We start from the raw sequence: 26613 nt of genomic DNA on the forward strand, positions 1-26613 counted from the left end.
TTTGTTCTTACTTTTCATAAAAAGGAGTTAAAAACTTCTTTATATATACAAAAATGTATTTTCTTATTTACATATACTCACTGTGTATCTCCAGACTTGTCTTTGCACTGGCAGATTTTGTAGTAGACATCCTGTGTAGGGTATTCAGTTTATATATGTCAGATCCTCAAGGGCCATGGCTTTTGCCAGATGAAGCACTTTTGATTTTGAGGCTGATGAAACACAGTGCTATTATTGATCTGTGCATGACACAGCCTGTCTCTCTGCTGGCAGAGTGTAGCAACATTTATCCAGGAATTTGTGAAATGTCACTCGGATCATGTTCGTAAGGTAAACTGTGCAAAAACCAGGATCCAAGCAGAGAATCCATGAGGAATTGGACGTGACTCTCTTACTCCTTTGTCCTATCTTCTAGGTCAGGCAAAGTGTTACTTGTTAAAACAATGTCTGTGTTTTATATCAGATGTTGAAAAAGTATGATTATCACTAGGAACACCCTGTACAATACAGTTGTACTGTTGTTTTACTCAGTATTTTAGGTCACTTGGGAAAACAGTATTTTAAGTCAGTGAAGGTGATCTAAACATTGCAAGTCTATAATTTCTGTTTGTAAAAGAAAATGACAGTTCTTGTATGCTTCCAGCTAGGAAACTCTGCTTATATTCTCTAAAGAATTTAACTTTTCTTGCTTCACTTTGCCTTTAGAGATGTGGCAATGCATGTTTGTCATTAGGATGTCAGGAAGCAAGAGTGGTCACAAAGCATGTGACTGTTTCTGCCAAAGTACTGATATTTGCATGTTTTCTTTCTTTATAAATCATGATTGAATAAGGCTGCCCAGTTTTGTTAGTAGCAAATGCATAAGTCATAAAAATTAATGAAAATTAAGTTAAATAATAAAAAAGCATGCTGCCATATGCTATTTACCTATTAGTAGAGGGTCAAAAGTGACTTTTTGAGGCATTTTTGGTAAGTAGTGTTTCAGCTGCAGATTCACTGTTAACTGCGAAGTGGATGTTGCACCTTCTCATTAAAAATAAAATGTAAAAATAAATAATAATAATAATAATAAAAAGGTTTTAAAGTGTGAAAAACAACACCACCACAAAACCATGCAATTATTGTTTTTAACCTTCTATTTCGAGGACAGATATAACAATAACAGTCTGAAAGTTAGCCATGAAGGAAAAATAATTATTGTTGTATTAACCACCAGTTTCAATTTTAAACATTAAAATGTTTAGAAAGTTTTCTAGATCATTTGATTTAAAAATATAGTTGCTAGTTAAAGAAGGAGGAAACAGGTGTTGTTGAAGTTTATGGTTTGAGTTTTGCTATTTTATATTCCAACTATAACTGATTTATTTTATTTCTGTAAGATAATTTCTGTAGTTTGAATTTCACAATACCAAATCAAGATTTACCTAATCACTTGAGTGGCAACTCAAGTTGTTGTTGTTTGTTTGTTTGTCTGTTGGTTTTTGTCTTGCTTTGGTTTGGTTTGGTGTGTGGATATGTGTGTTTATGTTGCAAAGGTCTACAGGCTGGCCAAATACAATTGTTCCTTTCTGAGAAATATGTGGATTGTATTTCATAGCATGAAGGCCACCTGCAAATCAAATCTACCACTCTTCATAGTAGAAGCATTCACAGCTTATCAAGCATTATTTTTCACAGAGAATTTCACAGAGGATATTTATTTTGCTACTTAGCCCTGGCAAGGCATTCTGTGAGATACTGTATCTTGTTTGGGGCACCACACTTAAAATATACATATTGGAAGAAATCAACAGGAATTTTAAGACGTGTTGAAGATGCTACCTATGAGAAAAGATTCGAGGAAAGTAATTTCTGAAATAACAGATCAATGATAAACACTGATGGAGTGTAATAGGTCCCTTCCGATGTGTAAAAGATTATTTTAAAAGGCTAATGTTCAGTATGTGTTTCTGTCTCTTTTAATGTAAGGCATAAAGAAATAAACTTATTTTTTCAAGAAGGATTATTGATATCTATGACAAATGTTCTCACTCAGAGGGCACTGAAGAACTTCAAAAGGCTGCCATGGGCATTTTTGCAGTTACACCAAAATTTTCAAGGGTAGTCTACTTACATTGCTTTGTGCAAGTGCTAAATTTAACATATTCATGACATCATTTCCAGTCTTGGTCTTGCAGTACTTAATTTTTTTGTCCTCTTCTCATTCTCAAAATGGAAAGACTGTTTTTTATCTACCTAAGAGTGGAAACATATCTTAATACTGAAGAGTATGAACAATGGTGCTTGCAGCTATTCTCCATAAACTTTTATTCCTTGAATACCAAGTTCACCTTTTCTCCCATGCAGTTTATTATTCTTTGGTTTCTAGTAATACCTATCATTAACCAGAAGGGCCCATAACAACAGCTCCCACATCTTATTCTTGGGGTAATTATGTCAGAAGGAAGTATATCCTAGAACTCTGGAGATGGACACTTTATCAAGGAGTGTAGTGATAGGATGTGGGATAATGGCTTTATACTAAAAGAGGGTAGATTTAGATTAGAGATTAGGAAGAAATTTTTTACTATGATTGGGGTGAAGCAGTGGCACAGGTTGCCCAGAGAAGCTGTGGATGCCCCTTCCCTGGAAGTGTTCAAAGCCAGGTTGGATGGGGCTTTGGGCAACCTGGTGTAGTGGGAGGTGTCCCTGCCCATGGCAGAGAGGGTTGGAACTGGGTGATCTTCAAGGTCCCTTCCAACGCAAACCATTCTGTGATTCTGATATTCTATGAACTCTAGGTATGAACTTTTTTGAGCTCATCCAGAGTTAAGCAGGTAAATCTTCACTGGTTCAGCACTGTTAGGTCTTCTGTAAAGCATCAGTTTCCTGTACTTGACCCTGTTTGTCTACTGATCCCATGATGAGATTTCTCTTTCTAGTTTAATGAAGAAGAAGAATTGGTCTTCTGGGAATTGGCTCTTATTCCCACAATCTCTTGGTTAAGTTTGTGTCTGTAAAATTAATGCTCATACTTTGTTGTCCTGACTACTCCCTTTCACTTGAAAACATATCCATAGCCAGGAGTGCAAACCAGAAAAGCACAGCCTCTCTCATTACTATACCAAAGAAGACATATAAACCTTCAGGCTTCATTTGATGTTTTTTCATCTTTCTGGGCATAAAGGATTAGGAGCAAAGAATTAAGACATCAACAACAGTAAAAATGTGTTAAGAACTAAGACTACTTTTGAGACCAAAAAAAATTAAAAATCATATTTGGGTTCTATGCATGAGATTCCTTTTCTGTAGCATTCTTTCCTTGTGATTAGCCTCATTTTTCTCTGTCTTGGACCCTGGTTGTTGCAGACAATGAATAATGGCTCACAGGATTCTTTGGCATCCCTACAGAAGTCAGACAACAATACACCTCTTTTTACCCTAAGGGAAGAGTTTTTGTACTTTTGAAGCCAGGTATGTGTGCCTGAACTGCCTGGACTTCCTAGACCTACTGCTAGAGAAGATAGGATAATGTTAATACTTCTTGCTGATGCTCTGCGCCATCTGATTTGTTATCCCTAAATGTCATTAATTGCCAAAGTGGCAATTAATGGGGCAGTCATGGACTCTTCCCATAGTTTGTGTTGCATTCAGGTGCATTTTACGTCACTCTGGCTACCTTTGATGCCTAATGTGGCAAGAAGTTCTTTCTTGGTAATGGAGACTGTGTGGCTAGCCATACCATGTCTCATGAGATTCACAGGCACTGGAAAAGCCTATATACTGTTTGATGTCTGAACTGTGCCTGTGCACAGTTTCCTGTTCATTTGGGGATTCAAAGGTGGTCCTGTGATCTTTGGGCTGTTACGTGCATCAAAGAGAAATGTATGAGTCAACCTGTATATTCTTATCTCAGTGATGCAAGCAGAACAAAATGAGGGAAATACTAAGAGATGGCAGTTGTAGATCTGCTTCAGGCTGGATCCTTGGATTGCAGGGATCTGGCGCAACCACAATATTGTCTTCAAATTATTCATGTATGTGAAAAAAATTAATCACCCAAATGAGTCACACTGTTGATCATAATTATGATATAGGGAACATCTATTTCAGTTTACACATTAGCCAGAAAATACGTCGTCTCCTCCTTAAGGTCTCTTCAGCAAGTTAATATATAAGGAATACTTTACCCCAAAATGTTCACCTATGTCTGTTGTTTTAGTTGGGGTTTCAATGATAACATAATGCAAATTAAAGATAAAACTGTAGGGGTTCATTTATGAGAATCCAGGGATGAATTACCATTTTAAATTAAATGCAATACATTCCAGAGTTAATTTTTAATGCAATTAGTGATTTTGAAAAATATCTCCTATCCTGATATCCCCCCCTCACAATGTCTGTCATCAACTTCCTCATACCCCTTAGAAGTGCCTAGCAATATGCCTTTATTTTCTTACATGGAAGATCATCATGTAATATATTATTATTTGTACTGTATTACCTTTATATGACTAGAGAAGTTCCAGACTTTTATATCTTTCATTTTCCAGCCCTTTGTTGTGTATTTTTATTTTTGACCTGCTCTGTGAGAACCCTGAACATTTCCAGTAATTAAAATTGTTAATTTAATCTACACACAAAATATTTTGCTTTTACATAATTGACCGTATGAAATAATAATAATAATAATAATAATAATAATAATAATAATAATAATAATAACAATAATAATAATAATAATAATGATGATGATGATGATGATGATGATAATGATGATGATGTCCTGAGGACATTTTTTTCAGCTTCTGTTGATTGTGGAAGCAGTTACAAATTATTGCATAAATTCAAACCTGCACCTCATATTAATAATTTTTGTTTCTCAAATACTGCAACCCACCTTTGAGAATATTTTCTAGTATTTTTTAGTATTTTTATCTCAAAATACCCATATGACAACTCCAAACCTTTGTGTCTTTTAAAAGTGATTTCTATAAGTTTACAGAAAACAGTCTTTAACGGCTTAAAACTTGAGATTTAAGTAAATGAGAGCAATATTTAAAGATGAGGCCAGAGTATGGTAGATGGAACAGCTTTCCCTACAAGCACAGAATTCCTGCCCACTTATATATTGAGAAGCAGAAATATTTCAATAGAAAATGGTTCACTCTCTAAAACAGATGGAAATGAGGAGAGGTTAAATTAATATTTCACCATTCTTTCAGCTGTTTAGTTTCTTTCTTGTTTATATTTTCTTTTAAAATAATTTTTAATTTTTAAAGATATAAAGCTGTATGCTTTTGGAAATAAACACATAAATAAAAAGAAAGTTTAAAAACAGTCTTTAAAATAGCATTTTCATTTTGGTTTCTTTCTATTTTATGCGAGCTATACGGAAAACAGATGGAAGCATTATTAATTTTTTCCCCCAATGAGTTTTAGTGCAGCATATTTGTATGTGTTATCTGAAACATATGAATACTTAGTATTGCTGCTGTTAAATTCGTAATGAGTTGTAGGGATTGTGAAATTCCCTGACTGGCTCTCATGCAAGTAGTTCATTTGCAGTGCTTAGATGTGTTAAGAGTAAGCAGGGGGAATATGGCAAGCACTATCCCTGACCCTAGATGAAAAATTCAAATTTCAAGCTTTATGAGTTTGCCCCAACTCTCATGTCTGGTGAAAATCGGATAAATACTGTGTAACGCTGCAAAAAATCTTGCAGTAAAACCTGGTCCTAACTATAAAAGAGTGCATGGATTCCATGTCTTCATTTAAAATTTTCTAGTCTCCACAAAGGTGTGGGTATTGTGCAGCAAATGTTATACATCTGATGGAAGTCTATTTGTATATACCAGCAGCTAAGGGGTTCAGGCAGGTTAGGTTTTGGAGGACCTAAGTCAGTATGTATTTGTTTAACTAGCAATGGTAAATACCTGGAAACACACTGGTTTTCTATTTTCACCATAGCTTCACAACTCGCTTGCTAAGGTGTTGTGTCTGTGTAGAAGTAGTTCAAATAAGTTAAACTTTAATTGTTTATGATACTGTATAAAATACTTTAATCTCAAATATTTTTATCTCTAAAGAATATATATTTTTTTGAGTTCCTTAATTCTTTATGTGGAATAGTGAAGGCTTTTAGGCAAGGTCCTACCCAATTGTAACATCTGTATATTGTGACAGTTTGCATCTTCACACTGGAAACTGAATTCCTACAAAAATTAAAGTACATAGTTGAGATCTTATAATTGATCATAATGAAAATTCTTATATAAATAGCATTACATACGTGGCTAATAGTTCTTATACTCCTTTGAAATTTGCAAGGACAGATGGAGTGCTGCATCTGCTTTAGTATGAAAGCAAGATAGTGTTCTTAATATATACGGAAATTAGGCGTGGGATACAGCAGTGTTTACTCATACAGAGATATAAAACTGAAACTGATCGAAAATGCAAGCTGGAATTGAGTTGCTGCAGGTCAATAAGCTTAACTTTGAATTGCTGTTTTATACAGATGACATTTTTCAAAAGCATTTTCATCATATTAAAAAATTGTTACCTAGATTATTATAGTTTCCCTTATTCTCCATAATTTGAGAAACCATTATGTGCACAATATGCAGTTGTAGACTCAGGCTTCTCTGTTGCTTATAACAATAGACGATTTGTTGGAGAATTGGGCCTAGAATGATCCACTTATACATGAGTGTTCATATGTTTCTATGGAATAGATGTAAATGCTTTGGTCTTGATCTGTGTGGCATTATTGTCCTTTACAAATATAAAAATAAAATAAAAAAGTGGACCTATCTGCACTAATTTCATATTTTTTTTTCATTTCATAAAATGCCGTAGCTAGACCAAATATTGTAACGCTAAGCTTTTTTAAGTTGTAGAATAAATTTAAATTTTTTATGAACCTCATTTTGATACAAAGTAGCTACATTAAAATTACATTAAAAGTTTTATGAAGTGATGTACAGTAAATGGCCTTTATAAACAATGATTACTCTTTGTGTTTGATCAATACTAACACATGATTAGGAAGACATTCAAAGACTTTTTTATAACAGTCTTTATTTGTTGGCAATAACACCTGTATTTCCAAGAATAGTTGAGTTTGCATTTTGTATGTGTGAAATGGCTGTTTTGAAGATAACAGTGTATGCTTTACTTTTATAAAGCTGATGAACTCTGATTGTGTTACAGTGACATTATCGATAGGACAACTGTATTTTTTTCTTTACTAAAATAACTGAGATGAAAAATATGCCTCTTATCTGCATGCTGATATCTGTATTCCTCTGCTGGGAACTAATTTAAACACTTCATGAAAGATTGACATTCTCAGTGCCTTAAACATCCTTAAAAGCTGCTTTGTTCATTGCAAACCATATTTAGTATGACCTCATAATAATGTAGCACACCTCAAGTGTCATGCCCGTCTTTACTATGCACACTGGAGCTATGTTCATCTATACTAGACAACTGCACTTCAAGGAAAGGTTTTTTTTTCTTGATAGGCAATTAGCAGTAATTAGGAAGATTCACCTCAATAAGATGTCAACATGAGATTGTTTAAAAAAGTTGAATGTCAGTGGCTTTAAAGGAGGTTTTTTTTTTTTTTTTTTTCCCTGACACATAGGTATGGCATGTGAAACATGAAATGTTAATTTAACTTTTCTGCTTATTATTCATGCACAATATTATTTTGTCATTCAGATACTACACTGACAGAGTGCAAGGGGTGTTAAAATAGTGCTGCTAGAATAAAAAGAGGATTAATCTACCATTGGCCAATTAGCCAAAGGGTACTTAATGGTCTCTAAAGGCTACTGAAGTCTAACAACTAGCTAAAGCACTGGCAAAAAGTCCTCTATATTACCTTCATTTACTTGATATTTTGTGAAACAAAGTCTGCTGCTGATAACCACATTTGGCTAAAGAAAAAAAAAACCTGAGTGATACAGTAGATTTTACAAAAAAAAAGTCAGAAGAATAAGTAACAACTTTTACGTTTTATAACTTTTTCTTGCATTTGAGGGGTGTTTGTTTCAGTTTAGAAATAGGGTATTAAATCACCAAAGACTTGTATTATGTATTCCTGTCTGGAATACTAAATAAGCAACTCCATAAAGCACTTGCAAGAAGAAAACTTTCACTAAGGATTTGGAATTATTGGCCTTTTCTCTATATGATCACATTAAGTATGCAGTAGAGTTGGCTTTTTAGTCTAGAATTGGTATACAGCTTTCATATTTTCAAATAGCTGCATACCACTTGTATTAATTTTAGCTTTGTTTTCTGTGATCCTTCAGTCAGAGGTAGGTTTTGATTCAAGTGAACAAAAGAGTCAAGATTGGTGGGACTTACTATAAATTTTGACTTGTATATTGTAAATATGTTTATCATGTTATAATAATATTTGATAGTATGTGTAAAATCACAAATGCCTAACTCAATGCTTACAAATGTTTTGAAAAGTTTTGTTGTCGTTTACGTTTGCAACAAGTACTGCTTATCTTGTATATTTTTCATGATTGAAATAAAGAAGAACGTTTTGCTTTAAAACCTTCAGACAAGCAGTGCTGGATTTTGAAATGGAACTTTGTACTGGAGCTGTGCAGTAGAGCAAACGTATTTTATTACCTACTGTAGGAAGTTTTTTTAGAGAAAAGAAAAGGAATTTGTTGAAATCAAGTCTACTAAAGAAATTTCCATACACACTGTGATGTTTTTGTGTGCCAGCGTTTTAGGATGGGAAGTTTCAAAGCAAATATGATTTTAACACATTTAAAGATATTTTTATTGGTTATAGTTGGATTACAAAATAAGTAGTAAAATAAGGTTTTCAGTGCTTGAAGAGGATTTCAAGAATGCCAGAGTTATATCCCATTTTCAAATTTTGCCTAGAAACACATTCTATTTAATCTGCTAACAGTGTATAAACCATTTTAGAATTGTGGCAGTGCAGTAGCAACAACCACCAATAGAAATATCATTGTCACATTTGCCAGTTTCAGTAGGAGCGTGACTCTCCTGTAGACTCTGCTAGAAGCTCCTCACAGGGTTGTTGTGATGCAGGGGAGCAATAGGCTATTCCAGGAGCTTCCTGCGTGAATCCATTGGGTCTTCTATGCAGTCGTGTTTCTGAGAAGAGGGCATATGGTAAAAGGCATTGCTGAGTCACTGGGAGTTTTACATTGACTACACAGAAACGGAGATTTCATCACTTATCCCTTTGTGTACAGCAGAACAGAGTGTCATGGGTATACCAGGAGCAAGGAGATTAAGATAGATGGATGTTAAAATATTGAATCTATAAACATCTGTTAAGCCAAAACACTCTGGAGGAGGTGCAGCAGACAAAGGCCGCTACATCTTGGAGGAACAGCAGTAGCCTGCCTTTACAAACATCTGGTCTAGCTGGTGTTTAAGATTCTACCTTTCATCCTAGTGACCTCTTCCCTTGGAGTAAATCCTTTCTACTCTGTCATTCAGGATTTGTGTGCATGGTAGCGCATACACAAAAAAATCTCCTGTGTCTAAAAAAGAATGAAAGACTTGACCTAAAACTTAGAGACTGGTGAGGAGCAACTGGGCAACAAACTTGTTTATTAATTAAGTAAAGCAGGGTATATCCTTTAGACATAAGTATTTTTGGGGAGAAGGGCTGTTTTTCATATCATACATAGATTTATATAGAATTTTCTCATACCCTTCATTGTGCCGCAAATAAAAGAACAATGCAACAGGATTATTAAAAAAAAAAAAAAAAAAAAGGGAATCAAAGCAACCAACCTAACCACCCTGTAACACTATTGATGTAGTCTGTACAGCTTTTGGAGATAAACAGCTTGGTGCTGATTGTGTTTGTGTGTCTGTCTTTGCTTTTTGCAAATTAATGGATGCTTTTCTTTTGTATACTACTTTGACACATCTCCCCTAAGTCTGATGTTGTTTCTGCATTTAATATTTGTATACATTTGTATTTGAAATATATTTTTCTACTTCCTCACTTAAGTATATATTATAAGAAAGTATTGGCACCTGTTCCATCAAACACCTTTCTTCTTGAGTGTATTCAGAAATGACAGGTTTTGGTAAGTAGCTGCTGCAACCATGGCATTTCAGATCTGATGCATTTTGCTGGCAGCAGTCTTAAATTGCCTAAAAACTTCTGCAAGTAGCTGGCTATCTTGGGCAGATAGAGGGGCTTCTCTAATTTTAATCAGAGATATTGATCTAGCTAAGATTTTTTTTCTTATCTTTTTATGAATAATTTATTATAGAAACACTGAATCATGAAATTCTGCATGTAGAAATATTGGCAATACTAGACAAATTAACCTAAAGCGTATACCTTCCTATACCATATCTTTCTGTACTGCTATTGGTTTTGTTTGTTAAAGTAGTCTTCATTTTGTGTTGTAACCATACTGTATTAATTGTGAGACTAATATAACAGGTTCTGGAACTGCCAATTACTAAACACACTAACACTATTTATCTCTTGGTCAGTAAAAACCGCAGACTCAGAAGGGAATGGAAAGACTAACCCTTCTACGAAGAACAGTACTTATCTCAGATATATATGTATTCTACCCACTGGTTTTAATAAATGCACCTGAGTGTGAAATACTGTTAGATTTTTAACTTTATATATACAATGCATTTTCTTGTATCTGTGATAGTTTTTTAAGCTAGTGTAACGTATGCAAGCATTCTCTCATCATTTGTAATGGAAATAAATATTTCCATCATATGAACAGTATGGAAATGGCAGTACATAAATGTAATTTTTTTTTATTATTTTTATTTTTAATAAAGGCAAACAGTATAAAATCTGATTTCCAGTTAAATAATACAACATTTGGAAAAAGAGCACTGTCGTTAACCTTATGTCACACATTTTTGGTGTGTGTGTACAAGCATATAATCAGGCACACATTTAGTCATTTTAAGGTGTAATATCTTTCCCAGTTTCTTATCAGGATTCTTCACAAAGGAAGCTTTTTTCCCCTTTGAGAGATTTCAATACCATTTTGTATAATTGTTCCTTATGTTAAACTACCATATTACAATCTTCTTTGGAATAATAAGATAGTACTGTAGATACGCTCTTAAGGAGCAGAGAGTTGTTAGGCCATCAGTGGGCCTAACATTTGGGTTGACTACAGATTTGTGAAAGTTAAGCACTATCATGAAGATTATTTCAGTTCCCCTTTTCATAGAATAACATTCAATATTTTCTAAATTAAAACAAATATTTTATTTAAAAGATTATCTCTATAAGGAGTACCATGAAATATATTGTTACAAAGATTAAATAAGTCTTGTCAGTTGTCAATCAAGTGCAACAAGACTGAGAGTTAGTTTGCATGTTATTTATTTGAACTAAATCCCTAACAAGCCTCGTCTGCTAATTGGACTTAGCATTTATGTTGCTAAATGAGAAGCATTTTGGCTGCAGTATAGGGTGGTAAGACCTACCCAGTGGAATAAACAACTAACATCTGTTATCCTGTCCTGCTCCAGCTTGGCTTTTACCACTTAAGTACCTCAGCCCTAGAGTCAAGGTTATGGAATATGTGGTTCTCTGGCTATGGTGCGTATATGTGAAAGGGAAGAAATAGCACAACATGAGTAAAGACCAGCCAACCAGAAGATATTTAGTGCAGCTGGTCCACTTTGCTTTAACCTCTACAAGCCCTACAAATATCAAAACAAAAGCCAAGAGAAGAGTGTATGTTTTATAGCAGTTGTCAACACAGCAATTCAAGTGAGCTTACAGTGGTCACCATTAAAACAGTTTTGACATTTAACCACCCTTAATACACCTTGGTGTCTGAGACAGCTTGGTATTTCTTCATTGGTGTAGAAATAATTCTAGAATCCCAGAGAAATTCTGGGTAAACAGGTTTTAACAGTGCCTACTATTACTGATAGTAATTAATAATTACCATTTAGTATTGTACGTGGTAATTTTTGCCTGTCATGGTAGAAATTGCAACAGTGAAACTTGAATCAGCTTGACTTTAAAAAAAATCTTGTTTTTAATGTTACTTTAATTCTCTTTCCTGCCAGATTTGATCTTTGCATGGACTAGAGATTCCAGCCAGCAGCATCGTACTCAGCATTATGTACCATAATTATAGATAATATATACCGTTTCATTCATCTTGAATTATAAAACACAGAAGCATCTGATATGATGAAGCAGAAGTATTTTTACTATGCAATTGTGATTGTTGCTTCTGTTTGTAAAACAGGTGTTGACCTCTAACCTGGCCAAGTGGCAACAGGAGAAGGAAGACTTACAAGGAAAATTGAAGTTGAGAGAACATCTGTCTCAAACTGCTGGCAAGAGTGAAGCCACACCAGCTCCTTCAAAGAACATTGATTTAGAGATGAAACAGCTGCAGTGCAAACTAAAGGTGACAGAACACATTATCCGGTGCTGAGGATAATTCACATGAACAGTATTTCATAACTGGGTCAAGCATATATATATATATACACACATATGCATATCATTAATATATGTTAGCCAATGATTAGCAGCTTAGGTTTTAGGTCTTTGATGTTAAATAGAAATGTAGTCATAACCAGAAGAATTAAAACAATTTTTGCAGATCAGATAGACCAAAAAGGGAGTTTATTGACTTTTCACACAATAATTAAATGCATCTTGTTGAAAAGTGCTGTGGAATGGCTTTAATGAGCATTGTGGTGATTACTCTGCTTCTTTTAAGAAGGAGCTAAGCAAACAGCTATCTGTGAAAGAGAAGGATAGAATTTTGGCACATTGTACAGCTCATGTAACAGTGTTATGTTACTTACATGTCACTACTATTCTTGATTTTAAAGAGAGATCATTCTTTCTGTATTAGTGTTTTGTAGATTAGCTGGTAGGAAAATACTGACTTGTTGATTATTTCATTTTTCAGTCTCTGGTGAATATTGTATGTGAATGATGTAGATTCTAGGCTGTGTTGATGTATCTGAGAGCTTTCTCAAGGGGTGGCCTGCCTGGAACATACTAGTTCTTTCTTCCTCTCTTCTCACTGAATGAAATATATGTACAACAGAGTGTCTTTGGTTGTTTTTTTTCTTCGTTTTGTTTTTCATATTTGAGTAAAGATAGACAGTCAAAATGGTACATCTTTGTGCTGCTAGAAGAAAACGCACGCTAGCAAGCTGTCTGCCAAAGGGCCTGCTGTAAGGCCATGTTACGTGCCTGTCTCTAAGTACTGGATTAGTTGTGCTAGCTCATGTCGGGTGAGAGAGAGAGTAGTGTTCAGACGTCTTAACTATTGATGGTAATGATGATTATATAGATCTTGGCCATAGGACATTGAATGCATAAATTCTAAGGTCAGGAATTAGTAACGGTAGGTCACATCGATGAAGAGGTTCAGGCAGCAGAAAGTAGCCCTGGGAAGGCACATAATTTTATTTCCTTAATTTATGAGAAAGAGATCTTAAAACCATACAGGTTGACTTCTTCAGTGTTGATTTCAGATTTGGTTTTGCCTCATCTGCTTCTGATGCTGCTGAGTGCTAATGTCTGTTAATAAGGTTAGTTCTTTTTATGTGAGTGACATCCAGAAATCCAGTAGTCGTTTCCTTTATGAAAATAAGAAAAATAAAAAATTAGGATTTTTTGGTAAAATATAAGTAACGCTCATGCTAGAAATCTACTGTTTGTCCACTACATATGAAATGCAAAATACATTATTGAAAAACGAAAGGTTTTTAGTTTGTTTGTTTCTTTAGCAGAGGAAACATTTAACAAGAAATATTTAACATCATATATGAATCTGATGTCAAAAATACTAATATGACTTTCAATTCCTTCTTAAAGAAGTCTTACATTTTCAATGTTAAAAAATGGAATATTAATGATCTAGGCAAAACCACATTTAAAATAAACATAATATGTGACTCCAAATCCAGGTTAGTAGAATGACTTCACTGGTGGATAAATTGGATGAATGTTTCGACTGTGAGGGCCTTAAAAGCTACTTAAATCAAGTCACTGTTAGCTTTATTTTGACCTGATAATTTTTCAAAAATGTAAGCCCTGTAAGTCATTTTTGGCAGAGTAAATTCACAAAAGTTGTCAACTGTTGTTTGAGGTTATAGAAAGTTACTCTTCTGAATGCCTGAAGATACAAGCTGCAAAAGCTTTCCTTACAGCTCAAAATCTCAAAGTACCTGGTTTTGTTCATTCTTTTCTCTGAGCTAACTTTGCAATGTTTGCGTTGTATGTAATGATTCTTTGTAACTTTGCCAGTAGGTAGAAGTGTGTTAGGTGTGGGTGATGAGTTTGGATGGAAAATACTGTAAACATATGTCTTTACCTCTCAGCCTCTGCAGAGGCCCACCTAAGTATCCAAGTTCATATCTGGTATGTAAACCATGTAACTGGGTGCTGTGCTTCATACTAATGAAGTTCAACCTCAACAAACGGGTCTCAAGAAACTCAGGAATATTCCGTTATCATACATCATTTTAACAATTTTCTGGTAATACCTCACATTATAATAATAGCAAATAGACTAGACAAGTTATTAAGAACAATATTTTACATCTAACTATGCACACAAGAATATATACTCCCCTTGAGGTCCACAGAGTTATGTACAATACTCCCATTAATGTTAATAGGTGTTACAAGTCTGCACTGAGCAGAGAAATTCTCCTGAAGAGTCTTTGTTTACAGCATGTCTGATCTGTTCATTTATTGTTTATACATAATGAGTAAAATGCTTTAGCACATTGGCTGAACCTGCAAAAAGACATGCATATGTGTTGTGCATGCCCTTCATGCATATGCATATTTTGTCAACACCTTTTGGAGTTTTGAAATCTCTACATGCAATAGATTTGAGCTGCCATTTTCAACAATGGCATTCAAAGCATATGCTCAGATTGCTAAGATGGCTACTCTAGTTAAATTTTATATATGTGTTTCTGCAGAGTGATTCAATAGTTCTTAACTAAATCTTGGGTATATTATATGTGTGTTTGCATGGAGGAGTTGGGGATTATTTTTTTTAATTTACTATATACAACAACGAAAGGTAACAACTGTATAATTCCTCATAGCTGGCATTACACGTGCCTGAACATTAAGATCATACCTTTTTGTTACAGAAATACAGGATTTAGGGTGGTCGCACACTGGAACAGGCTCCCCAGGGACGTAGTCACTGCACCAAGCCTGTCTGAATTTAAAAAGCGATTGGACTGTGCAATTAGTCACATGGTCTAAACTTTGCGCAGACCTGTGTGGTGCCAAGAGTTGGACTAGATGATCCTTATGGGTCCCTTCCAACTCGGGATATTCTATGAGTCTATGAGTCTATTTATGTTAGTATGGCTGAATGGAAATGTTTTGTCTTCTGCTTTGATTTTTAAGGGACACAAAAACAATTCCTGCTGTGGGTTTTCTTGTATATTCAAATGAACAAGATGAAAGGGATTATTGGAAAACATTCTCTTGTGCTCTAGAACCATTCAAGGATATAGTTCAAATACAGAACTGATTTTACGTCTCTTCTTTCCTGGTACCTTTTTAGCTAACTGTGCTATGCAAGAGAAAATTTGGTCCTGATACTGCTTTGAGCTTGCAGGTGTCCTGGGGAACATCTATTAATCATATATTTTTATACCAATGGAAGGGTACTGATTTTGAGCATATTTTCCAATGAAAATATTTTTGCTTAAGTGTTGCTGGAAAGTAAAAATTCTCCCTTTGTACAGTGTAACAAATTCCAGTTAACGTTTAAGAAAATTCATGTAATAGGGGGAAGTTTACAGATCCCATTATTTCAAACAAATTTACTGTTGGCTGAGATAATATTCAGTATGATTTGTTTATATTTTAATATTCTCCAATATAGAATTCGAATAATGAAATCACTAAGCAATCAACCACCATTAAGTCTTTGAAAAATGAAGTCCAGGAAAAAGAGGAACAGATTCGGGAACTTCAAGCAAAGTATGTTTACCTTTCTCTCCGTTGTGTTTGGTGCCACCCAGTGGCAGCTGTATAATCGATTCTATATTACTATTAGATGTGTAAGAGGATGTTTGATTTCTCTTTTTATTATAATCTTGCAGACTCTTACCATTCAGGTTAATTTTGTTTTGTTTTGTTTTTTTGTTTGTTTGTTTTAAAAATTGGAGAAGTACATGCTAAAATTACATGTTTAAACTGTTGTGTTCAGCTACAATAGTTAGATACAATATCTGTGTTATAATAAGTATACCTTAAATTGGAACTCAGACCATAGTGGACTTTTTTTTTTTTTTTTCTAATCCTTGATGTAAGTCTAAATGAATTCCTCAGCACTTTAAACGCCATGTTTCAAATACAGTAATTCTTTGCCTACGGGCTAAGAGACATGTCAAGGTGAAGATGCTTAAACAAGATTAACTATCCAGTTTTACATTCATAACAGTTCAAAAGGACAGTTGTATTTGTTTTTATTTGAATTGATTAAGGTTTATCACTCGTTTGAAATTCACATGTATTGGTTTAAAGTATGTAACTGAAATTTTTATTCTGCCTTCTTACTTTAATTGATGTAATACAGTTCATCAATTATAGTACTATAAAAACATAACCTATTAGTTTATCTGTGAATTTCTTGCCTGTCCCAGAGTTTAACTCCTCTAACAACTGTAACTTTTTTATTTGTACAAAGAAGGCAGTTTACTTATCTGAAAATTTGTTCATTTCAGAAACAGAGAACTTTTAAAATGGTTAAATTGTGTATATTGCATATTTTTGGTTTAAAATAAAACTGAAGTCTTCTACCATGGTGTTTAAACTAAACTTTAAAATAGAGCTACCAGTTATCATGCTTCCTTCATATAATAGATAACTGCTTTTTCATAAACTTTAAGATTTAATCAACAAAACAAAAATAATGTAGATGTGAAATAGATGGAAGAAATGTTAAGATGCATTAGCTTCCTGATTTTTTAGTATGACACCAACATGATATCAAACAATATTTTTTTTTTCCTGAATATATTATCATTTTGCTTTCATAAAAAGAAATCCAGATGTCTGTAATTCAGGTATTTAGGTATTGTTTAAGTTTATACTTAATGTGTATCATAACCGTGGAGGCACTGAATAACACATAATTTTCTGATTAAACAGAGATTATCTTGTAGTACATGAAAGTTTCTTTAGTTCAGAAGTTTGTGAAGAGTGTTGATGTTATTTCTAGTTTTTGCAGATTTGAAGAATTGTCTTATCTGGCATTATAATACAGTGGTAGTGTTTTTTCATGTATCTGTGCCTTACTGAGTTGGATGAAAGAAGAATTCTCCTCTTCACTTTCTTCTAAAAAGAATTTTGAACAAAATGATGTTTGAAAGATATGTACTTCAGACATCAAAGAAGTTTAATTAATTAAACTGTCTTTTTTTTTTAATAATAGCTTAAGAAGTATTATTATGAGTTCAGATAATGCAAGTTAGAGCATAAACCACAGCAAAAAGCAAATCACAAATAAATTGCATATTTAGAAATAGGTCTGTTTAACAAGAGACAATGTTGTTCTTTTAGTTTAAGAATAAGGTAAGTTTCAAGATTTTAATAAAATTGTATTTAATACAGAATCCTAGTTTCTCTACTGCATTTATACTTTTTAGTTGTTTTAAAAATTGCATATTAGCAGTGTTTTCTAACAGTGACATGCAGTGTAACTTCTTCCCTCTTAGGATTTCTCGATTGGAGAGGGACCTTAATATGAAAAGACATTTGATAGAAGACTTACGGTCTCGTCTAAAAGCACATCAAGAAAATGAGAAAGCTTGTAATGAAACATTAGAAAGCCTTGAGAGAAAGGTACTTCTTTTTTGCTAGCTGTAGTTTTATGAAAACCAAAAGCTGGTGGATTTGCATAAGTTATTTCAACGCACTATACATACTAAATTAATATATTGCTTTAAGAAAACAAGGTACAGTTAATTTAAGCGTGTAACTCCCCCCCACGGTAATTTGTATGAAATCTGTATATAGGGATAGTTTGGATGTATTCAGCATAATTTGATGTATGTATGTTCACTAGATGTATAATTAAAATTTGAAGAATTCAGAACACTGAATTGCAGAGACATGCTCTAAGTAGTGAGATTTAGTAGTAGTGAGATTTAGTTTTATGGAGTCTAAGTTCATAAAGTACAATAGACCTGAAACAAGGATGATTTTACTTGACATATGCTAATGAAGTCCATGCACATCTCCTGGCTATAGTATTTAAATGGTTTAACTTGTTAATCTGTTTTGGACTGCAATATTACGAATGAGTCACACTTCTTAGGTTTTAACACTTAATGTAATTCTATTCATATAAGTAGAGCTTAATTTCTATAGCAAATTATTTCTCCTGCAAAAATCTAGGACAATTTCATGGAAGCCAGAAGAATTAGTATGTCTTGGCATCTTTCTATGTTATTCAACCAATGTATTGCACTTTCATCTTTAATTCCTGAAAATCATGACATTCCTGATCATGACATTTTGTTATCTGTGAGGTTATGCAGCATGTGACCCCAAAATAGAAATAAATAATTTACCGGCTTGCTTTTGTTATCCTAGAATGCAGGTGCTTTCTTTATACTACAAGCATTACCTCTGCTTGAAGTCGTTAACCACTTTCAGCTCTAGAGAGAGCTACTCTCTTACCCTCCGTGCCAAAGCCAGGCTGTTATTAAGAAAACCTCAGCCAGAGAGTGAAAGCATAAGTTAGCAAGGGAGATAAAGTATGAAACGAGAGAAATACCTGGTTTTGCTTTTGAAGACAAGATTTAGAATGGAATGACATACTTTAATCCTGTTCTTTGAGTATTTTAACTGCTGCATTTTTCAGATTCCAGAGAATCAAATTCCATACATTACTTTGATTATTCCATATGGAAAATCAACTTCATAAATTTCACATTAACTTCAGCAGAAGATCAAAGAAATTCCCTGTTACTCAATACTGTCTGGACAACTTTGTGATTAGTATTGTTAGGAGAGCTGAATGATTTTCTAGGAGTGCTGGTCTATTTCATTTCATCTGGAATCAGTGTTTGCATTGTATGGAAAAATATAATAATTATCTAAGAGGTTGTAGAGACTGTTAGCTTGTAGACAGTTACCATTTTCTCAGCTAGGTTTTAATTAATATATTTTGCCTCTGAATGATACAAGAAATCAGTAGAAGCTATGGTTTATTCACATTTGGATTCATTGTGACAGTAAAATATTTCTAAACTTAACAACCCTGCAAATGAAGAGATTTTCTGTACATTTCATACAAGTCAAGGCTTTATGTTACAGGAATGTGTGTGGAAACTGATCTCTACCTGATCAGCGGTAGACTTTGTAATTTCAGAAAAAGGTACTTTAATCAAGTAATTTATGTAATACAGAGAGGTATGTTATGCAGTATGTATAGGCTTGTTTTAGTTTTAATTTTTATTTTTAAATTTTATTTCTATTTATTTTTATTTATTTCTATTTATTTTTAATTTTTATTTCTATTAATGAAATTGCTTTTGTTTCAGCTAAAGTCACTGAACGAAGACTGTTCAAACAAGAAAGCTTCCATTGACTCACTGAAACAAAGGCTTAATGTAGCTACAAAAGAGAAGTCTCATTATGAGCAGATGTACCACAAGACTAAAGATGAGTTGGAGAAAAAGGTATAATAGCTTTGTGATGAGTTTACTGTGGAACCTTTTCATATCTCTCTTTCAAATGAAAAGTTGCAAGGTCATTGGCTTAGCCTTTTTAAATACGTAAAGGTAAAAAAGAACAGAAGAATACTAATGCGTGTCACTGATTTCATTCACTCACGTCACTGAAATGTATATACTGAAACATGGATGTAATGACAGCAAATGAAATTACTTTTTCCTTGTGAAATCACATTTTAAGTGTTTTGTGGTATTCACCATTTTGTGGGAGGTTTGTTTGTAAACTAGCATATCTGCCTATCAGCTTTTATTGTGTCACTGCTGTTTCTCTGCGATGTATTTCAGGATGTCAAGCTTTCCAATCTAGAGAGCAAAATGATTGAGACCGAATGTGCCATAACTGAACTTGAGACTGCTGCATCTCAACAACTACATGGTTTGGCTAAACAGAGTGGGCAGGCTTTGGAAACAGTTCAAAAGAAGCTGCTGCTCGCCAATGACAGAGTAGAAGAGTTCATGACATTTGTGAAGGTTTGAATTTGGATTTTCTTTTGAGTGTTCACCTAAATAAGCGTAGTTTTGGGTGAAAGTAAAAAGACAAAAGAACAAGTGGGGCTAATTCTTCCTGCAGAGCCTTCCTACCCTCGAGTAGATCGACACATGCGCCTAACTTGGTGTCGTCTGCAAACTTACTGAGGGTGCACTCGATCCCCTCATCCAGATCATCAATAAAGATATTAAAGAGAACTGGCCCCAGTACTGAGCCCTGCAGGACTCCACTAGTGACCAGCCTCCAGCTGTATGAAGTTCAACAAGGCCAAGTGCCGGGTCCTACACCTGGGGCACAACAACCCCAAGCAGCGCTACAGACTGGGAGATGAGTGGTTAGAAAGCTGCCTGGCAGAGAAGGACCTGGGAGCATTGGTTGATAGTCGGCTGAATATGAGCCAGCAGTGTGCTCAGGTGGCCAAGAAGGCCAACAGCATCCTGGCTTGCATAAGAAACAGTGTGGCCAGCAGAGCTAGGGAAGTGGTTATCCCCCTGTACTTGGCTCTGGCGAGGCCGCACCTCGAGTACTGTGTTCAGTTTTGGGCCCCTTGCTACAAGAAGGACATCAAGATGCTCGAGCGAGTCCAGAGAAGAGCAACGAAGCTGGTGAGGGGTCTGGAGAACAAGTCTTACGAGGAGCGGCTGAGGGAGCTGGGGTTGTTCAGTCTGGAAAAGAGGAGGCTCAGGGGTGACCTTATCGCACTCTACAGGTACCTTAAAGGAGGCTGTAGCGAGGTGGGGGTTGGTCTATTCTCCCATGTGCCCGGTGACAGGACAAGGGGGAATGGGCTAAAGTTGCACCAGGGAAGATTTAGGTTGGATATTAGGGAGAACTTCTTTACCGAAAGGGTTGTTAGGCATTGGAATGGGCTGCCCAGGGAAGTGGTTGAGTCACCATCCCTGGAGGTCTTTAAAAGATGTTTAGGTTTAGAGCTTAGTGACATAGTTTAGTGGAGGACTTGTTAGTGTTAGGTCAGAGGTTGGACTCAGTGATCTTGGAGGTCTCTTCCAACCTAGATGATTCTGTGATTCTGTGATTCTGTAATCTTTGCTGCATTCACTGATCTCGAACAGTCTTTGAAGGTCATATACTGACTGTGTGTTAGCTCTGAACTGTCCTGAATGGGCAGGAAAGAGTCAATGGCTCTAGGTCTCTTTCCTAGACTTCTCTAGAATTCCATCATTCATATTGGTCATCTTTTTGTACATGGCTGCCAGCATACTTATTTCCAAGAAAAAAAAAAAAACATTGTTGTGTAGTAAATGACTCTGAAAAAAAAGATTTTTCCAGCACATTGGAGAATACAACTCGTATCTGTTGATTAGTGTGAATTACCTCATTTCCCACAAGCATGTGTTTTTGAAACTTAATTTTCATGGGGAAAGATTAGCTTTCTTCTAATACAGAGTGGTTCCTCTAGGAGGAAAAAATGAGTGTTCTTTCCATAGCTACATGGTTATTTTTGGCTAAGTATGGGAAAATCTGAATTAATCTAATGTCTATCTATTTTTTTTAATGAAGCACCCTGACAGATGACAGAGCCACAATTCACTCTTCATTCAGGCTGATATGGAATGACTCCATTGAATAAAAAGCCGTAGCAATTATTGAAAAAGGAGATAAGCAAGTGTTTGTACTATAGATACCTTACATACTCCCATAACGAAAAGTTTATCAAAAATTAGAAAATGAGAAAGTAAAAGATCTTCTGTTCTCAAAAGTAGCATTAGTGACACAAATCACGTATTAGCAAATATCATGATGCTTCATTTGTTGTTGAATAATATGACTGCTTTTCTGTTAACAACCATAAATATTCATTAGCATTTATATGGTTGTACTGTACACACACACAAAAATACATATGCAGTTTCTCTATAAATAATAATAATATATAGGTACTAAAGCTAAATATGTAGTTTTTCTCCTGGATAAAAGAATATGCATGCAAATTTCAAATAACAGTTTTGCTGACTACTGCTACTTTGCAGAAAGATATTTTGAAAATAAAAATGCTGTGTATAATTCAAATATTGGTGAACCTTAGAAGTTCATCAGTTCCTTAGAAGACTGCTTGCTTTAGTTAGGTACAAAACATTTATGGGAAAAAGTTCTCTGAAAACAAATTTTTTCACAGTATACCACTGTAAGAAGTATACTTAAAAACCTTGGTGTTTCAATAGAATTTTGTAGTATATCAAGTAAATCACCTCAAAATAACTCTTAGGTAGTTCATGCTATAGCCTGTATAGGAAGATCAAGATGGTACAATAAGAAGTAGCTGTACTTCTTCCTGCACCAGCTCTTCCTTTGAAGTCCAGTCTTTCTCATTTCTACTGTCTCCTTCCAGGTGGCTTTCAGTTTTCCTATGACCTTGATGTCTGGTTCTCCCTCTAGTCTCAGTAATTCAAATAAGTTTTTCTTTATAGAGATCAAATTTAATCAAGTATAAACTCTCTCTCTTTCTGAACCTGTTCGACATATTTGTATGACTCTCTTACCTTTGTCTTCTATTCTGTTCATTTTTCAAGCCTGACTTGATTTTTCTGAGTGCAAGTGTAATCTTCTCCTCATTAATCAATTGAAATCAGTTTTTATTTATCTATTTATTTATTTTTACCATGTATCTCATGACGTTATATAGTTCTTTTCAACTTACAACAATTAAGTCATTTCAACATTGCTAATGAATAGGTTCAGCTAATAGAGGATCTTCAGAGAAGAGAGTATGGCTCTTTCTTTTTATAGCAGTTAGTTGTGGAAAAATTCAGGTAGCAATCACTGTGGTGTGTTTTGTATATCCTGTTTTTAATTTCATTCTGAAGAAGAAAATGACTCTGATACATGAAGCAGGAATGGCTAATATACGTTAGAAAATACAGGCAAGAGATATTTGGAATACCTCATGGCATCTAAGAAAATTAAATGCAACTATGGAGTAGGTCTTGAAATGCAACTATTAAGTAGTTATTCTTGAAATCAAACCTGTAGGGATCAATTAGAGGTAAAAACTAAAAAAGTGGATTGTAGGTATGTGATCCAAAAGGAAGGAGAATCAAGAAGCATTGGCCTTTTCCAAAATAATCATATTATTTTGAGAATTATGAATACTTATAGTACCTATAATGTATAGTAAGAATTCATATATAGTGAATAACAGAATATTGAGGGCTTGAACTTCAAAGGAATGAAGGGGCTTCTCTAATGGGAAAGTCATTGTTCTTGGAACCTAGTGTGAGTATGCATCAGGACCATAAGCAGTAATAAACAATGACTACTAGGATACCTGAATTATGAGAAGAGAGTTAATTCAGCAAAGGACACTGACAGCAGTGTGCTATTTTTCTTCAAAGGGATTATGAAGTGTCTTAGCAAAATTGAATGTTACTGTAAGTATCCAACAAGTTGTCAGAGGTCAGAAAACACGAGAACTAACGATGTAGCATCACATCAACTTGACAGACTGGAAAAGTTAAGAGTTCCACATACAGAAGGGAAAAAAAAATTTACATTGTCAGTCTCCACAACAGAAAAAGGCAGAAAGTACTAATATTTACAGTTAGGTGTGCAACTGAGGTGAAGCTTAAGTCTTTGGTATTATGAAATATTGAACCATATTCTAATGGTAGAGGAACTTTGTAAATCAACTTTAAACAGAATGATTTGAGTGTGGTGTTTAATTGGTAATTGGAAGGTTACCAGCAAGCTGATAAACATAAGATGAAGATTTCATAAAATGAGTTTTTTTAAAAAAATCTCACGTAGGCTAATGTAGGCTATCACAAACAAATTGGATTTGTCTAACAAGAAATGCAAAGAGAAAATAACAGGTTTTCTGTACTAAAATGTAAGGAGTCTGAACAAGAAAAGCGAATGGGTAAAGTTCAATTTTGAATGGCAGTTAGATGTAACAGCCAAAAAGAAACATTGTGGGATGATATTACATAATTTTATTGTAAACATTTCCAGTATATACTTGTCCAGTTACACATAATTGTTCCATTCAAGAAGGATTTTAGTATTAGGGAGAATGTGTAAAAGAGGTGTCTGTGAGCTGGGAGGGAGATCAGAGGATAGAGCTGGCATTCGGCATTAAAAGATGCTATTACTTGTTTCTAGAGTCATTAATAACTCAGAATGACAGGATCTTGAGTGCATTTGGATCAATATGCTAAGTCAGGAAACCTAGAGGAGAGGTTTCTGGTAGGAGTTTGTTATATACCACTGGATCAAATTAGAGTATCTGATAAGTTACTAGTTAATCACATATTTGTAATGTACAATAAAGCACTGCATTGCTATGGAGATCACAGTTTGGGAGCTTAGGTAGGTAACCAAAACTGCTAGATTGTAAACTCCAGTGATAGCTTCTAAAAATCGTGGAAGATACAATTAGAAAGAAAAGTTGCTGTATCTATTATGTTGTAAGTTATTCCTGGAACCATTTTTGTTGGAGTGTGGTATAGGGATCAGGCGTTATGTCCTAAATCACATTCAGGGGGAATAAACAGGGCACCTGAAATAGTTGACATTGCTGATTCAGAGTAGCTCATTCTTCAACGTTGTGATAAGGAAGATTTAGGCTAGGAAAAGATATGAAAAATTGTGCACTGTAACAGTTTAAGTAACAAAAAAGCATAGCTCCATAATTAGAGGATAGCTCCTTATAAATGTGTATTTCAGTATGATAGGAAAGAGAACACAATATTTAGAAATAAAAAGGCAAAATAAAGAAAGTGGGAAATGGATTATAGGTGATAACCTGAAAATGTGAGTAGCAATAGGGTATAGTGGATGGAGATGAGGATAAGATAAGATGAAATCTCTGGTTAGCAAGGCCAAGAATTTTTCTGCCCCACAGAAGGGTAGGATTTAAAAATATGCTAATAAGAAGATAGATATTACATACTGGATGTGAACTGTTACTAGACAAAGCTACTCTGTAGTAGTCTAAAGATAGAAATCTTGTATAAATATTTGTGTTCTATATCTGGAAGGAAGTAGACTGATGTTATATGAAGATGATGAAACATGACCGATCTACTCATAAGCAGAGGAGGATTTTAAACAATTTCTAGTAAGAAGTAGTACTCTAAACTAAGAACTTCTCAGTCTTACACTGTTATGGGGCTGGTTAAGGAATTTTATTAGCTGCTAATCCTCATTTTGAGTAAGTATTCAAAGTATATACTCAAAACTGGCATGAGTATTGGAGTAGTTTAAAAATGCTAATATCGAATTGATATTCAGAAAAGGCAGTCAGGATAGATATCTGTAGGTCAGTTAGTCTGACCTAATTTCTGTCTAAAATAATGAAAATCTGATACAAAATTAAATTCTTAAACTATTAAAGTATAGAGGCATAGTTATACTTCTTAGAATGGTGTTATGGAAAATAATTTATGTTGAATAAACCTGATTTCTTTCCTTGAAGAAAGTGCAAGTCATTTGATAAAGGTTATTATTCTTTTTAATATATTTTTTTTTAAAATGCATGACCTAACACCCTGAGATATCCAGATGTACACTAAAATGTACAATTATGCAATATCAATAATATGTTAAATAGATGAAAAAACACCTAAGAGGTTGAATTGCAAAGTAATTCATGATATTTAGGTGTTTCTAGAGTGCTGTGAAGAACCCAACTTGACTGGGTGCCCATTGAAAATAGGATAGAGCATGTTTTCATAGTTTGCTATGAAACTGTCCAAAATCCTCCGTAATTGTTTTCTTTCATTACAGCGCATTATTTTTTTTAACTCATTTATAGTTTGACCATGTATTCCTGCCACAGATTCTTCCTGAAAGCTCAAGACGCAGTAACATTGTCTGTCTTATTCAACTTGTACATCAGGAACACACACACACACACTTGTGGTCTGCAGTGGTAACACCTGCATGAGTATGGAATCTCAGAATTTTCTGACCTAGATGAAGATGTTTCAAAATTCTGATAAGGCCTATACTCAACTACTGCTGTAATAAATAGGTGATGGCGAGTGAGTGCTTTAAAGTCAGCTTAGGGCATTTCTTACTTCCATAAAGCCTCTGTGATTTGGAAGGTGTTTGCTCTCCATAGAGAATACTCCTGAAGCACAGTTCACATGTGGTCTGTTCTGGCATTGTTCTTGATAGGTCTCCCATATAACCATCTGTTAAAATTGACTGCCAAAATCAAGACCCATGGCAGTTTATTTGGCAAGCTTAGTGGATTTACTTGGGGATCTAACTCTGATTCTCTTAAGACATCTGCCCTCATTTCTGCAACTCAGCGCAGGCCTTAAGCTAGTTGCATTTTCCCCTTGCTCTGTTGCTTGATACATAGCCACATGCAGCCATCCACATCAGAGGCCTTCTTCCAC

At 34.6% G+C, this 26613-nt stretch overlaps 1 protein-coding gene across 3 annotated transcripts in view; it reads left to right on the top strand.

Moving 5' to 3' along the window:
• The window catches only part of CNTLN (centlein), a 207598-nt gene that overhangs the window by 156286 nt on the left and 24699 nt on the right, over positions 1 to 26613 (top strand). For 2 of the 3 annotated variants that reach the window (XM_040540984.1, XM_040540985.1), the window contains exons 19-23: positions 12258 to 12422; positions 15897 to 15994; positions 17734 to 17860; positions 19567 to 19704; positions 20044 to 20229. In XM_040540984.1, coding sequence (XP_040396918.1) covers positions 12258 to 12422; positions 15897 to 15994; positions 17734 to 17860; positions 19567 to 19704; positions 20044 to 20229 — 714 coding nt within the window. Of the gene's footprint in view, positions 1 to 12257; positions 12423 to 15896; positions 15995 to 17733; positions 17861 to 19566; positions 19705 to 20043; positions 20230 to 21769; positions 21913 to 26613 lie in introns of those variants that run through there. The other variant, XM_040540986.1, reaches the window with a different exon arrangement.

The sequence above is a fragment of the Cygnus olor genome, chromosome Z, assembly GCF_009769625.2.
Source record: "Cygnus olor isolate bCygOlo1 chromosome Z, bCygOlo1.pri.v2, whole genome shotgun sequence".
NCBI classification, from domain to species: domain Eukaryota; kingdom Metazoa; phylum Chordata; class Aves; order Anseriformes; family Anatidae; genus Cygnus; species Cygnus olor.